Below are 14,985 nucleotides of genomic sequence, written 5' to 3'. Positions count from 1 at the left end.
CAGACGGCCCAAGCCCAGATCGAGCTCGATCTCGATGGCGCGCCGCGCAGCCCAGTTAGTATGCTGGCCCAGACAGACGTGCACCAGTGCGCAGCAATCGGGCCCATGGACACGTTGGTGTTAGCCCTGGCTGACCTTGTTCCGGAGCGGAGACGCTGGGCTTGTAAGATCCTGGCCCTGGCCCATCAACACGTTGGTGCACCAGTTCTTCATGCTGCTCTGCTGCTGCTTCTGCTTCTTCTTCTTTCTATTTTTTTTGGATTGATCCATCCACAGCCACAGCTCAGTTGGGCTGCTGGTCTGTCTGATTTATCTAAGTACGTACGTGTAAAAGCAGTTTTGACGCCGAAAACCTAGCGTGCAGTAGAAACCGAAACCGAAACCGAAGGTGAAGATGGATGGAGCGGCGACGACCAAGCAAGCAAGCCGCACAGGCCTCTGCTACTGCCGGTGATGGCCAGGCCAGCAGCAGGTGTCATGTAGTAGAGGCCGGAGCCGGCTGCTGGCGTGCGGCGTGCCTACCTGGGGCTGGGGACCGGGGCGCTGGGCTGTGGGCTGCCCAGTGTGGGTGGCCACGTGGAAACAGCGCAGGTAGCGCGCGCCGAGGACTCACACTCACTCACTGCAGGCAGGACGGGTTGGCAGGTGTAGGTTTCAAGGAAAGGAAAGCCAAAGCCAGAGAGAGAGAGGCGGCCCGAGACCGGGAGTGGAGGGGTGGCTAAAAAAGTATCGTTGGCTGTTGTGACTTGTGAGAAAAAAAAATACGGTTCATTCGCCGAAAAAATAGACGAGCCAACGGGGCCGAAGTGGGGAAGCGAAACGAAGCGGAATCCCGGAGCAGGTAGAGGATGATGGATCGGAGACGCCGCTCGCTGGCTGGCTGCAGCGGGCAGTGGCGGAGGATACGGGACCTGACGCTGACGGAACCGACCCGTCGTCGATCGGAATCGGATCGGATCCCACGCTCGCTGTGGCATCCCATCCCGAGCAACGCGATCCTGTAGTATGTCTCTCTCTCTCTCTCTCTCTCTCTCTGACATTTGGCTGGCTGCAGGTCGGGTCGAGAGTTGGTTGGCATGGCGCGTGACCATTCACGAGGCCGGTGGAAATGAATCGCGTCATCCATCATTTCGATTCATCTGTACCAGCCAGAGATCAGATCACCAGACGGAGAGAGAAAAAACACACGCACGCACACGGCACACTCTTGGCGGTTGAGTTGGCACACGCACGGAGGATCGTGTTGAGGATCGATCGGAGCGGTCCAGAGGTGGCCTGCTTCCTTCTGAGTTTGACTCGCTACGTTGGCAAGTACTCCCTTCGTCCCAGATTAAATGGACGTCCTTCAAATTTTTTTCCAAGTTAATCGATCACATAGGCGTAAAGTCTAATGTCTGTAGCAGTAGAAGACAAAAGTTTATGGAACGCGCGTGGGACCAACGGAGGGGACTGACGGAGTGCGGGTGCTCTCATCCACTCGTTTTTGCACTGCGGCACCAGTCGTCTGTCCTTATCCCCTCACACAGTAGCGTTGACAATGCTTCTGAGAGCACGAGCAGCACGACATTAACCAAAACAGGAAACAAATTAATTGAACAACTAATAAAAGTATTTTCCTAGGGTTATTTCGTTTCCCTAGTGTTGAACAACTTTCCTAGAGAAATTTTTTTATCCCTAGAGTTTTAGTTGATACCCTAAGGAACATAGAAGTTTCCCTAGAGGTTTCAATTTTCCTCGGGGAGCTAGATTGGTTGTCTGCCACGTTTATGCCTCGATGCAATATTTCCCTAGGAATTCCATTCATACTCTAGGGAACTAAAAATTTTATTCCCTCTCGACGCCACTCATCTCCGCGCGCGCATCTCCCAATCCTTTTCCTCCCAAACCTAGACCCCGCCATCACCCTCTCTCTCCCCACGCCAGGCGACCCACAGATCTAGAGATCCACTGTCACCACCCATCCTCCTGCTCACTGTCGGGCGCCTGCGAGACGTATCCCGCCCACCCTCCGCCGGCCCCCTATGCGACGCCGCCCGCCCGCCCTCCGCCGGCCCCCTGCGTGACGCCGGCGGCCAGCCACCGGCCCGCCGAAGCCGCCCACCCAGCCTCCTAACGCCTGCGTGCTGCTCTCTTACTCCTTTGGTCATTTTGATGGCACAAGTGTTGTTTGTGTTAGTGCCTGTAATGAGATATTGCAACTTAAAATGATATTATGGATTAATAAATATTGAATCCCAATGGAAACAATGCATGTGTGCTATGTTATGTTTAAATTTGTATTTGAATTCAAATATATATTGTTTTTTCAATATGATGATCTGCATGTTATTTGTTCCCTACAAAACTCCGCCCCTAGGGAAATGACCTTAAGTAACAAATGACAAATTACAAGTAACAAAATGTTATTTGTTCCCTACACGAATTTTTCCCTATGGATACTGTTTATCTTCCTCCTCTCTCCTCTTTTTCCTTGACACAAATCACAAATCTTAAGTAACAAATGACAAATTACAAGTAACAAAATGTGTCTCATCGATTCACCACGCATGAATGGCCGACGGTGCAGGCGACGGGGGCAGGTGTGCGTGCGTGTGATGGATCTGCGTGCGCGATCCAGCCCAGATGGACGTCAACGTCGCCCGTGGCTCATGTCCCACGTCCCACAAGAGCAGAGCGCGTGCAGGGCGGTAGCCGGCAGGGCATGGTCGTGTCGACTCGTCGTGTCACCCGGCTCGCAACAAGCGACGAATACGACAGGTCTATAGAGGAAGAGAAACGTTCATTGCATACGTACAGAGAAAGAGAAACGGAAGTGGGGTGAGTACGTAGGGCAACCGGCCGACCACCGCACGCCGGCCTCTCTCATAAAGGCAAAAAAGGAGCAACAGGGAGTGATGCGTGGCCGAACAGGACTACTATAGCCAACAGAGGAGGTCCCAATCATCCGCGACACAGCGGCTTGCAGGGCGGACCGTACATGTGAGCAGTTTTGGGCGCATGCATGCATGGACACAGAAGGAGTACAGCTACAGCGCGAGGCGCAGCAGACTGAGAGGTTGTCCGGGGCTCGCGCCATGTCTCTGTCCCTACTATTTCTAGCTCCCTGAGCGGTCGTCGTCGTGCCTGCCCCGAGCGCTCTGCAGCGTCCTGCCACTGCCAGCGCTCACGCCACGCTCGGCGCCAAGCTCGGCGCCAGAGTCGACGACGCCGAGATGCCTGCCAAATCAGCGCCACGTCAGCGTCGAGCCCAAGAGCTCGGCGCCAGGGACGCTGGCGCCGAGACGTGTTAGCCGAGCTAAGGGTCCAGATTCTGAATTCCTCTAGGGACGTATTTATAAAAAACTTAAAAAAATGGGCTAAAAAATAAAAAATTCGGCAAGAGCATGCCATGGGACAGGACCGACATCCATCATCTACCACGGCCCCGTTTATTCCAGCTTATTATCCGATATCGCGAGAATAATCGTGCCAAAGCGGACACTACAATAAAAGTAGAAAAAAAAACTTAGACCACGTATTACAACAACAGAGTAACAATGTTTATGAGAGCACGAGCAGCACGACATTAACTAAAACGAGAAACAAATTAATTGAACAACTAATAAAAGTATTTTCCTAGGGTTATTTCGTTTCTATAGTGTTGAACAACTTTCCTAGGGAATTTTTTTTATCCCTAGAGTTTTAGTTGATACCCTAGGGAACGTGGAAGTTTCCCTAGAGGTTTCAATTTTCCTCAGGGAGCTAGATTGGTTGTCTGCCACGTTTATGCCTCGATGCAATATTTCCCTAGGAATTCCATTCATACTCTTGGGAACTAAAAATTTTATTCCCTCTGGCCGCCACTCATCTCCGCGCGGGCATCTCCCAATCCTTTTCCTCCCAAACCTAGACCCCGCCATCACCCTCTCTCTCCCCACGCCAAATTTTTCCCCACGCCAGGCGACCCACAGATATGGAGATCCACCGTCACCACCCATCCTCCTGCGCACTGTCGGGCGCCTGCGAGACGTAGCCCGCCCACCCTCCGCCGGCCCCCTATGCGACGCCGCCCGCCCGCCCTCCGCCGGCCCCCTGCGTGACGCCGGCGGCCAGCCACCGGCCCGCCCAAGCCGCCCACCCAGCCTCCTAACGCCTGCGTGCTGCTCTGTTACTCCTTTGGTCATTTTGATGGCACAAGTGTTGTTTGTGTTAGTGCCTGTAATGAGATATTGCAACTTAAAATGATATTATGGATTAATAAATATTGAATCCCAATGGAAACAATGCATGTGTGCTATGTTATGTTTAAATTTGTATTTGAATTCAAATATATATTGTTTTTTCAATATGATGATCTGCATGTTATTTGTTCCCTACAAAACTCCGCCCCTAGGGAAATGACCTTTACACGTAGGCACTCAAGTGGCACGTCAGCAGATTTCCCTAGGGTTTTCCGTCGAAATCCTAGGGCACTTCTTAATTTCCCATGAAAACGTTCCCTAGGCAGAGATCCTGATGAACTCCCCTAGGGAAACTAGGGTATTTAAGCCTTTCCCTACTGTTTTCGGCCCTAGAGAAACAAGTGGATTCGTAGTGTCGGTACTAAAGAATACACCATTTGTTAATATGCAACCTCTCACTGCCACGCGGAACGAGCCACTGCCATGCATGGCTACTTGGCTAGCGGCCACACTTAGCGAGTTAGCGTGTCGCGAACAAACAGAATAGTGTTGCTCGTGGCAAACGAGCACAAGGCTGAATATATAATATAGTACTTTCTGCACGAGCGCTGCTCCCTTGGATTTAGTACGTAATAAACAAGCAAGCAGCCATGCACACAAGTGCAGCAAATCCTAACGAATTTCCCAGCAACCACAAGCAGAAGTTCCCGCCGATTCACCAAATCACAGAAACCGATCCGGCCGTATCTTTCACCCTTTCTTTCCGGTCAGCAACAGCAACAAGAGCTCATAAAAAAACCAGTGAACCAAATCCAGTTGATGATACCACTCGCTCGCGGCGACAGCGGCAGCAGGAAAAGGGCGAGGGAACACGAGGAAATGGTGGTGGATCCTGTGAAAGGCTCCAGAATTCAGGATTTTCGGAGGCTCCGGCTCAAGATGCTGCTGCTGCCTGCTGCCTGCCCCGGCCCGGCCGTCCCCGTCTCTCCCTCTTCTAATATATATATATATATATATATACACACACACACACACACTGTATGTACCCGTATCGTGGATGGACGTGGATGGAAGGAGTCAATTCCTGGCAAGATTTGGAGCAAATCCGCCCAGGATCTTGCTTTTTCCATGCGCTGGGATTTTCTTGGTCATCACACGCACCTCCTCCCCTTTCTTTCCACCTCTCTATTCCTTGGATCGCTTTCCCTCATATCTCCTGGAATCCTTTCATGTGCTTGCCTTGTGTGTAGTGTAGTGTGTGTATATATAGGAGTATACGTGAACTCAACCGCACCCAGCACACCCTTCAAAAAGCAAGCAAAGGAAGCTCTTTCATGCCAAGCTCACTTTCCCTCTGCTGCTGCTACCTCATACCATAGCATCCTCCTTCCTTCGCCGTCCTGCCCTCTTGCTTGCTTCTGCTGCCATGGCGGCGGTGGCCTCGGAGACGCCGTTCCATGTCCTGGCTGTGGACGACAGCCTCCCGGACAGGAAGCTCATCGAGAGGCTCCTCAAGACCTCTTCCTTCCAAGGTAGTGTCAGTCATTTGCCTGCAGCTGCTCTGCACGCTCCTGGACGGATCTCAATCTCATGAAGAGTTGTGGCTCTGTTTCTGCAGTAACCACTGTCGACTCCGGCAGCAAAGCCCTGCAGTTCTTGGGGATCCATGACGACGACGCCAGCACGGTCTCTGTCCACGCGCACCAGCTGGTAAGAAGAAAGATGAACAGATCGTCGTGTGCAGCTGTTTGTTGTTTCTGTTCCTGCTAGTCTGACGAAAGGTTTTCTGATGTGTTTGATCTTGCTTCTTTGTGGGTCATATAAGCAGGATGTCGCGGTGAACCTGATCATCACGGACTACTGCATGCCCGGCATGACAGGGTATGATCTGCTCAAGAAGATCAAGGTATGCAATAACAGCCATGTTCTGTCTAGTGCTTCTTGGTGTATCATCTGCTGAAGATATATAGCAGGGTCTAATGAAGATGCATGCTTGGTTTGTTCAAGCAGGAATCGTCGTCTCTTAGAGATATCCCGGTTGTGATCATGTCGTCGGAGAACATCCCTTCAAGGATCAATAGGTGAGCAATCTTATGGATCTCTATGTAATTTGTTTCAGATCATCTCCTGGTGTTTATGAAGGAAAAAGAAAATCAAAGTTAAGTGTACAAAGATAAAAGAGCAGTGAGAAGCTAAGTAGAATTACAGCGTGAGAACAGCTCTTCCCATTTACTATGTTCCTGCATGACTGACAGCATACTCTTGCTGAGGAATTACTTGACAATTAGTAGAAAACTTTTAGAGAGCTAAGGAAGTTCCTTTTTTTTTTCTCTCTATGGAGACAGAAATGAATAGCTTTGGACCAAATTGGATATGAAAATCTCTCCGAATCCTTAATGATTCGGTGCCACATGTGTTGTAGTATAATAGAGGAACCGCCCCACCCATGATACAGCTCACACACCGGCTTAGTATAATCTCGAAATGTTTGCTGTCTAATAATAAACAAAAGAAGAAGAAGAAAAGATATGGAATAATGAGCACATCGATCTTGTAGATCTTCCTTCCATATTGCCGTATCCATGAAACAGGCTTATTGATGCAGACAGCTCACTAGCAAGCACCACTCGTCTTTGTCCCGGTTTATTCTATGTCTACTTGCACGGTGCACAAACAGAGGAAACATACATAAAAAACACTCAGACGGCAGGAAAGAAGTCAAATAAAGAATAAAAAGATATGATATTTGTGAATGGACAAGTGTAATAAAGATAAAAACACAAAAAGTAAAAAAAAAGGAAGACATATTATTACTTGCATCAGATCAGATTTAGGTAAAGAGATACAAATCACTGACTCACTTCTCAACACTTTGAATCAGATGCCTGGAGGAAGGAGCGGATGAGTTTTTCCTAAAACCAGTGCGGCTATCAGACATGAGCAAGCTCAAGCCCCACATACTGAAAAGCAGATGCAGGGAACACTACGAGCAGGAACAACAGCACCAGCAGAGTGACAGCAACAGCAACGATTGCAGTAGCCCCACGAACAAGAGCAGCAGCAGCGATAGCAGCCGAAAGCGAAAGGCAGAGGACAACGAGGAAATTTTGCCCCAGAAAAACAGACCAAGACACAGTTAGCTGCAGACTGATCATAGGACAATTAACCCCCTCTTTCTTTTTCCCCCCTTCTCTTTGTTCTTTCTTTTACTTAGCTTTTGGCCTACTGCTTTGTAACACAGATGTTTGCCCCCTGATTTGCAAAATATAATGGAATCCATAGCTGGACACTGCTAGATTCGAATCAAGTGATTTTGTAACACATTTCAGTTATAAGAGGACAGTTATGATAACAGCTCTAGCAGGTCATCGGAGACATCCAAAAGTGAGAGAGATAACTTAGGATTAGTTGTCTTACACTCTTACTGTTTCTAAGCTTAGACAGGAAACAAGCACTTAGGCGCAAGATGATTTCACCAATAGCTTACAGCAAGGTTCATCCTACATAATTGGGTGTTTACACTGGCCTAGCAGAACCGTATCACCTGCCCCTCTGAGAGGTCATTTTTACAAACTGCTTATGAGACCTTCATCCACCGAAATGCATGGGCCCTCAGAAAATGCAACGGTATGTCACATGGTTCCCGGTAAGCTCGCTGTCATATATAACTTTAACAACAGTTCCCTTGCCTAGTCCGTAATAGCGAGCAACAGCATCATTCTCCAGCATGCGAGGCAGCTGAAAGATACAAGCACCAGTTTCAGTGAAGTGACATGAAATTACTTTGCCACAAGTTAGGCTAGCTCCATCAAAAGAAATAACCAAGGGAAACACCAACAAGCTAATAATAAGTGGGAATTGCACCTGAGGCATGCTAAGAATAAACTAGCCAAAATAAATGAGATCAGTATCCCCTCCACAGCCACAAGCATATTTTTAATTTCTGATTTGCATATCATTATGTAAGGAGGCAGCAATATATAATTAGAACACACATAAATAGAAGGTGAAATAAACTTGACACTGCAATTAAAAAAATTCTTTATAATGTGATAACAGTGCTCCACTATGAAAATATGGAAGGATCTTCAGTTTCAATGCTACCAAGTTGCATTTTAGTGAGAGACGCATAAACACAACAGCATTGTAAGCACAATATAAATGATGGAATTCACTGAATTACCATCAATATTTCCATGTGACCAATGCGGTCAGCATGGTAATTTCATAAGTTAGCAGCGATGTCAATCATCACACCCAGAAAGCACACTAACAGACTGCAGTATCCCATATGGCCATGATCATGTTGCAAACAAAATCGAGTGCTGAAATTATGGTGTTACAGCAGCTTAGCAAGTATGATGAAAAGCAACAACTGACAGCAATCACCAGGCTGCATTGCTGTTTTCCACAAGATGTAACAAAAGAAGGCTACAAAATTCACATGGCACCATGACTTCCAATTCCAGTATAATAAAGCAGTAAGAAACTATCAATAAGTAACTTCAGAAAGAAGCATACCTGTGCATCCAGCACATTGTACTCCTTCAGGAGCTTGGCTTTCTCCTCTGCAGTCAACACTTGATGCTTGGGCTTGAGGACATGCTTAGTGATGTTCACCAGTAATTCCGTGATCTATCATTGGAAGAGCACATTGATTTGAATACAGGAATAAATACAAGATAAAACAGCAAAATACAACTTTACATGATCTTCCGAAAGTTGCAATCTTCGAAATGAACACTTGATGTTAAGATCATAGTTTGCAGAAGAACAAATAGTGAAAATTCAGATTGGGCATTGTAGTTACAACCGAAAGAATCCATGTTGTTACTCACTTAAAGAGACTGAACAAAATGTGAAGAGCAGCCAACAGATTAGACAAAACCTGACCTGGAACGTGTCAACTTTAAATGGAAAGATCTCCTTGATAGCTTCTCTGGCTTTAGACATTATTCTGCCCTGCAGGATCAGAATCAGTCTGGACAAGTTCTCGTCTTTAACTCCGGTATATACCACCCGGATAGCCACGAGTTTGACAGGTTCGGGTGGACAGAACACAATTTTCACCTGCATAACACATAGTGGAGACACATCCTTTACTCACTTCACTTATGGCAAGAACAATTGGTATAAACAAGCACCTTATCTGCATGAAAAGACAACAGATAAAAGCACCTGTACTAACCTATGCACACAATCATTTAACTTCTGTAGATACATACATAACAAATTAAGCAGTTCATACCATCCCAGTTGCAGGATGGTGCCAACCCTGGCAATCATAAGCGCAAGAATAATAATGTCCCTAAACGGTACGAGCAACCACACCTAACATCAGCAAACAGCAAGTAAGGGTGAATCGGTGAGAAAGGGTAGGGAAGAGCCGATGTGCCTCTTTCTCCCAAACTCTTCAATTTTGCAGTACCTCCCGTCCACAATGCCTATCTGAGCATAACTGGGTTCTAGTGCACTAATGAGTACTAACAACCTATTTAATTTCGGGAGGTTATCAGGAGTATAAAACCAGACTTGATGGAGCAGGACCCGAATGCAGGTTGAAATCGTGCGCTAGAACACGAATCTAACTCTAACCCTAATGCAAGAACATCTGATGCCACACCGATGATGATAGTATGATACCATGGGGCAATAAGTAACTGAAAAGAAGAAAATAAAAAACCCCACCTTGCTGGATGGGTCGGAGGCGAGGGTAGTGGAGAAGGCGAGGCGTTCGAGCTCCGGCTTGTCTTCCCACCAGGCGCGGAACTCCGGGAGGGTGCGGGCGAGCTCGTCCTCCGGGACGGCGTACCCGCGGTCGCGGAGCATCTCCAGCGCGGTGCGGCGCGCCAGGAAGAGGCGGTGGCTCTCCACGCTGCCCCCGCGGTCGAGCATCGTCGATATGCAGGCGGCCACCTCGGGGACGGCGTCGTCGACGTCGTCGACGTCGTGGCCATCGACGGCCCGGGCGGCGCCGTTGGGCGCGCGCGCGGCTGCGGCGGCAGTGCTCTCCGCCGAGTCCATGGTCAGCGCCGATTGCTGGGAGGGGGCGAACTGGTTCGGGTCCATTTTCGTTCTTGGGTTGGGTGGGCTGGTGTTTTGGGTGGGTACAAGCGGAATCTCACTCTTCTTAACGAAATTACTCCTTTGCAGGAAATTGAATATAGGTTAGCCCTTAAAAAAACAGAATTACTCCTTTGCAGGAAAATTTGCTTTTCCGTCGGTCGCCTGTCTCTCCACGCTCTTCTTCCTCAACGGCGGGCTAGGGCTCCGACGGGCTTATAAGGTTTTTTTTTTTGGGGGGGGGGGGGGGGGGGGGCAGACTAGGCAAGCGGTGGGGACGGCTTAGGGTCCTGGCGGCGGCGGAGGTGGGCGGGTCAGGTCGGGGCAAGGGCGTACATGGCCGGAGCTCGCCGCAGAAGGAGGGGGGGGGGGAGGGGGAAGAAGGCGGACGCCCTAGGGTTTTGCCAGAGCTCCGCGGCTGCGCGCCCGGCGGAACCCTAGCACATCGCGGTGGATAAGTGGGCAGCGGCGAGGGCGAAGACGATGACGAGGGTGTGGCTGCCGGCGAGGCAGGCTAGGGTGGGGTGCGAGGAGGAGGAAGGCGCAGGCGCGAGGAGGAAGATGATTGACAGCGCCATTTGCCTGTCGCCGATACATACCCTAAAAATGGTGTGATGTGACAGTAATATAATACTTAAGACTAATAATGTTCAAAAACATTAATTTTGAGGACAAACCGGAGAATCTCTATTATAGATGATTTTGAAATCAGACGTTGCTAAACTTTTTTTTAAAATCAGGGGGAACTTTTATTCACCTAATAATTAGAATTAGGTCTGGCTTGGTAGAACTCTAGATGGCTCTAGCTGTGACCTCTTCATGTACTATAATGAAGAATTATTTTTCTCTCTTCTCTCAAAATAAATTAGGAGTCAATAAAATCACTATTTTTTCCTTTACCGGCTACAGCTTCTTCACTACCATGGGGAAAAAAAACTGGAAATGTCCCCCACACAAGAAACGACTTCCATACCAAACGAACCGCTAGCTAGCGAAGCTATGTAACCAACACACAGTAACAAACAAAAGGGCAGTTTATTATTGTGAATAGTTTTGGAATTTTCCTTTCCATGTTTCTCGGGTTCATTTATCACGACTTGTTTTGTACTTATAAATATGCTTTTTTTATTTTTCATCATGGTACCTCTAACAAGTTCATCTTTTAAAATAGCTTCAAGAGTCATCTTAAGACCCAAATATCCTAACTTGTATAATATAGTTCAGTGAAAACAAACCGCTATTGCAACAACTCAATGTTTTCTCTAGAAGAGCATTACTAGGTAATAAATTGTTAGGACATAGTATCAAGATTTGCAAACATTGAATTACACGTAGGAAGGGATACTTTTTTACTTGTTCGAAATAATAGTTTTTTCTCAATAAACTCTAGGGACAAAGGTTTCTCAGAAAGTTTGGTGACTAAAGAATCTTTTTGTGGTTTCTTAAAAAGGGTGTTATTCTAACAAATATAATTTAGTAAGAAGGAATTGGAATAGGAGAAATTGTATGGTTTGCACGTATGATATTTTGGAGTTTGAGTCAAACTTTTATAACTTTGATTACTAATAATAAAATTTTAATTATTTATTTTAGGAACTTGAATATCATATGCACAGGTTTTCCATGAAAAAACTTTCATAAAAACATAAATTCATTAGGATGTTCATTTATATTCTAATAGAAAAGTGGTTTTTGTTGTCCAAGACATCATTGTTCGGAAGGGAAAATGAAAGAAAGAAAGAAAGAAAGGAAGGAAGGAACTGTATATCCAACAATCATGTAATTTTTTGTTTTTCCTTTCACTCAAATTTTATCCAATATACTAATGGCATGTCATCATCTCCATTTTATCTCATCCCAAAGTAGGTAAAAAAATTCTAATTTCAACCATATTTGAGTATAAGGAATTTATTTTTATTACACTATAAATCAAGAGTTTTTGTTTAAAATGTTACTATACAAAATTCTAATTTCAACTACATTTGAGTGTCAAGTAATGTAGTAGGCTGGCTGTTAAACTCACCTCGAATGATTGTTGAATAAACTAGTGGTGCTATCTAATACTCCTTATAGTATCCATATGGCAAGCATCGCATATATGATGTACCACGTGGCGAATGAATCATCAGTAACTACATATCCAAAACTGTTGTTCTACATGTTTGATGAGCGTATGTATGGATAAAAACCTCTGTGATTACGTCACTCTAGGGTCATGGCCAGCAAATTTTATTGGTGCAGTGACTGCACATACTGAGTTTTGTTGCTCCATTCTGGTTTTGAGAAGATGCCTGCTAGTTGATGATGATGGCACGGTCAATCTTTCACGGTGTGTTGCTTTTTGTTGAATTTAGGTAGAGCCCACAGTAGTTTCTGTGGTGGTATTTTTGCATGATCACGATGAGTATAGGATAGAAGCTGCTGGAAAAGATGCCTTTGAGCAATCGCGTTGTATAAGACTTTTTATGTTCCCTTCTTAATGTAGTGATACGCACTGCGTATTCTAGTTCTAGGAAACAAATAACCACATTTGATGGTGTATGTGATGCATGTTTTGACCACTGTACTGTAAATTGGTGCAATTGTTGGCGAGTTTGCTGTTTATCCTCCCACATATATCTTAAACTATCTCTGATTTTTTATTTTTTGAACGCATGAGCTAAATCTGATTTAAGTGGTATTTCTACCAAGTACCAACTGATGATGTTAATGGGAGATGTTTGTAGTGGCAACTACTCTTATACTGTGAAACTTTCAGTACCGGCAAAATTAAGCTCTTTTTGTAACTTTCAGTAACAGAGTAGATTACTTCGAGTAGGAGTAGCCACTAATGTGTTGTTCAGAAGAGAAACAGAGCTAACAAAAATCGATAGCAAACGACTGCTGCAAAAAATCGCTCAGCTGCATATTTCAGCAATTAAGATCCCATCCAAATGCAACAAGCACGAATATTTGGTGTCCTTGACAAAATGAATGAAGGGCCTATTTTTTGAGATAAGTAAATTTTTGGCACAACTAGATACAATTATATTACTGAAACTACTTCATCCCGGAGGAGCCAACGATTTTGACCTCAGCCTCAATGCAGCACTTGGTCTTGATGAGATAACCATTTGATGAGTCCTGGATATCCTCCATTGAAACAACGTTCTCCCATCCCCAGATCCGAGCATTGTTTGAGAACTGGGTCCGGCCTGCAATTCCCAACAGCAAAAAGAAGGGTTTAAATATGTGAAAACAATTTAGCATCCGGAGACCTATCCATTAAGCAAATTTGTACTAAATAGCAAACCTGTTGTTTTCAAATGCTCGCGACCTTCCTGGTTTTTGATGGATAAGGTGAATTCAACCAGGATGGCATAGTCTTCGGGGAGATCATTTATCATCTTCTTCAGGTACAAGGAGATGTGGTTTTCTTCTTTATCGAGGCGAATCGACCTGCAAGAACCGATCGTGCATGAATGAGTGCAACTCCTCCCAATCTCTAGTGATCAAATGCAAGAGTGACATTTACACCATGTTTTGAATCAAGGAAAGGAAATCCAGATGAAATCACCCTACCATTTGTATCCACCGGCGGTGAACTCCGGGGAGTACCCTGGGTTCTCCATTCCAAAGAAGTCCGCAATGCACCAGGTGTAAGCAGATTTGGCCTCGGGCAAGGTGCTCGTATTCTTGACAAAGAGTTTCTCTGATGTCGTCTTTGCTTTTGTGGTGACAACTTTAATGAACTTGACACCAATGACGCAGTTGTTATTGACGAGGAATCCAGATGAATTCTTCAGTGCCGCGAGCTTAATCATGCATGACTTGCCAGAACTTGTACGTGCTTGCAGTCTGGAAAGTATGGCTCACTGCACAACAAAATATAGCAATTCATCGAAACAAGTAATGGCTGGGAAATCATACTAGGAAATAGGAAGGTTTGGAGTCAAGTTTAAAGCATTCTGGTAATTTTTTTTCCCAGGTGCAGTCTGCTACTTTACCGTGATGTTCACTATGCTTTCCATATGACTGATCATATATGGTCAATCTGAAAGATGCGTCAACGATAGTGTTGGGTTCCACTGATTTTTGAGACAGCTCAAGCCTGAGGGAGACACTCTTCATCACAGCTGTTTCTGTCCATAGGATTCAGTTTCAAGTACCTGCAAAGAAGTCACCAGTCATGACAGAGCACTGGTTAGTTTGACATAATCATTTTCTCTCTTTCAGTAGGTTCTTGTAGAAACATGTATCTTGAATCCTGCTATATGCTGGGGGAATGTCAAAATGAGTATGTAACAGCTCTAGTTGCATGTAGGAACTGAACTAATAAGTGATGCAACAAATAACAAATTGAAGAGTCGAAAAGAATAGATAGCTGCAGCTGCAATCCATACCAGTTATGGTCCTTGATCTTAAACACTCTGGAGTACGTCCATCCTTCACCCTTGTCAAGAAGGGAGAAGTTGTCGATGCTCCACTTAAACGTTGCCTTCTCTGACGCTGGAGAAGAACAGCAACATGGAAGATTTAAACTAATAAACTATAAATAGTCCTAGAAAAGGAATCCAAATAGTGCAAGGCCATGGTGAAGAGTTGCCCGTGATGATCCCTTGGTTTATCAGCCCAACATAGGGAGAAGGACGAACTAGCACAGAGATGCATAATAAGATAGGGAAAAAAAAATCTTACAATCACCAGTGACACAGCAGTTGCCCATGGCTCGGCCTCTTCCAGTCCAGGAATTGTTCCTCGCTCTCTGCAAGTGAGATATCCG

General features: G+C 45.9%; 2 protein-coding genes and 1 pseudogene across 3 annotated transcripts; 1 reads left to right on the top strand and 2 right to left on the bottom strand.

Annotated features, from left to right (window-relative positions):
* The first annotated feature begins 5,440 nt into the window (after positions 1 to 5,440).
* Positions 5,441 to 7,467, top strand: LOC136483295 (two-component response regulator ORR10-like). 2 transcript variants are annotated; one of them, XM_066480306.1, is made up of 5 exons: positions 5,441 to 5,692; positions 5,779 to 5,870; positions 5,986 to 6,066; positions 6,171 to 6,241; positions 7,042 to 7,467. In XM_066480306.1, the coding sequence occupies exons 1-5, from the start codon at positions 5,587 to 5,589 to the stop codon at positions 7,298 to 7,300; spliced, it is 609 nt and encodes a 202-aa protein (XP_066336403.1). In that variant the 5' UTR covers positions 5,441 to 5,586; the 3' UTR covers positions 7,301 to 7,467. The 2 variants fall into 2 exon arrangements, with proteins under 2 accessions (XP_066336403.1, XP_066336404.1); XM_066480307.1 differs by having other exon boundaries at positions 5,442 to 5,692; positions 5,989 to 6,066.
* A 148-nt stretch (positions 7,468 to 7,615) lies between these two features.
* Positions 7,616 to 10,276, bottom strand: LOC136483294 (DNA-directed RNA polymerase V subunit 5A-like). Its single transcript, XM_066480305.1, has 4 exons — positions 9,849 to 10,276; positions 9,054 to 9,230; positions 8,682 to 8,795; positions 7,616 to 7,898 (listed from the first exon to the last, which is right to left on the bottom strand). Exons 1-4 carry the CDS (start codon positions 10,227 to 10,229, stop codon positions 7,773 to 7,775), a joined length of 798 nt encoding a protein of 265 aa, XP_066336402.1. The 5' UTR covers positions 10,230 to 10,276; the 3' UTR covers positions 7,616 to 7,772.
* A 2,814-nt stretch (positions 10,277 to 13,090) lies between these two features.
* LOC136481206 (uncharacterized) lies at positions 13,091 to 14,928 on the bottom strand (annotated as a pseudogene).
* Positions 14,929 to 14,985: the final 57 nt, after the last annotated feature.

Source organism: Miscanthus floridulus, chromosome 9 (genome assembly GCF_019320115.1).
Source record: "Miscanthus floridulus cultivar M001 chromosome 9, ASM1932011v1, whole genome shotgun sequence".
Lineage (NCBI taxonomy): Eukaryota > Viridiplantae > Streptophyta > Magnoliopsida > Poales > Poaceae > Miscanthus > Miscanthus floridulus.
This window is presented reverse-complemented; position numbering and strand designations above follow the sequence as displayed.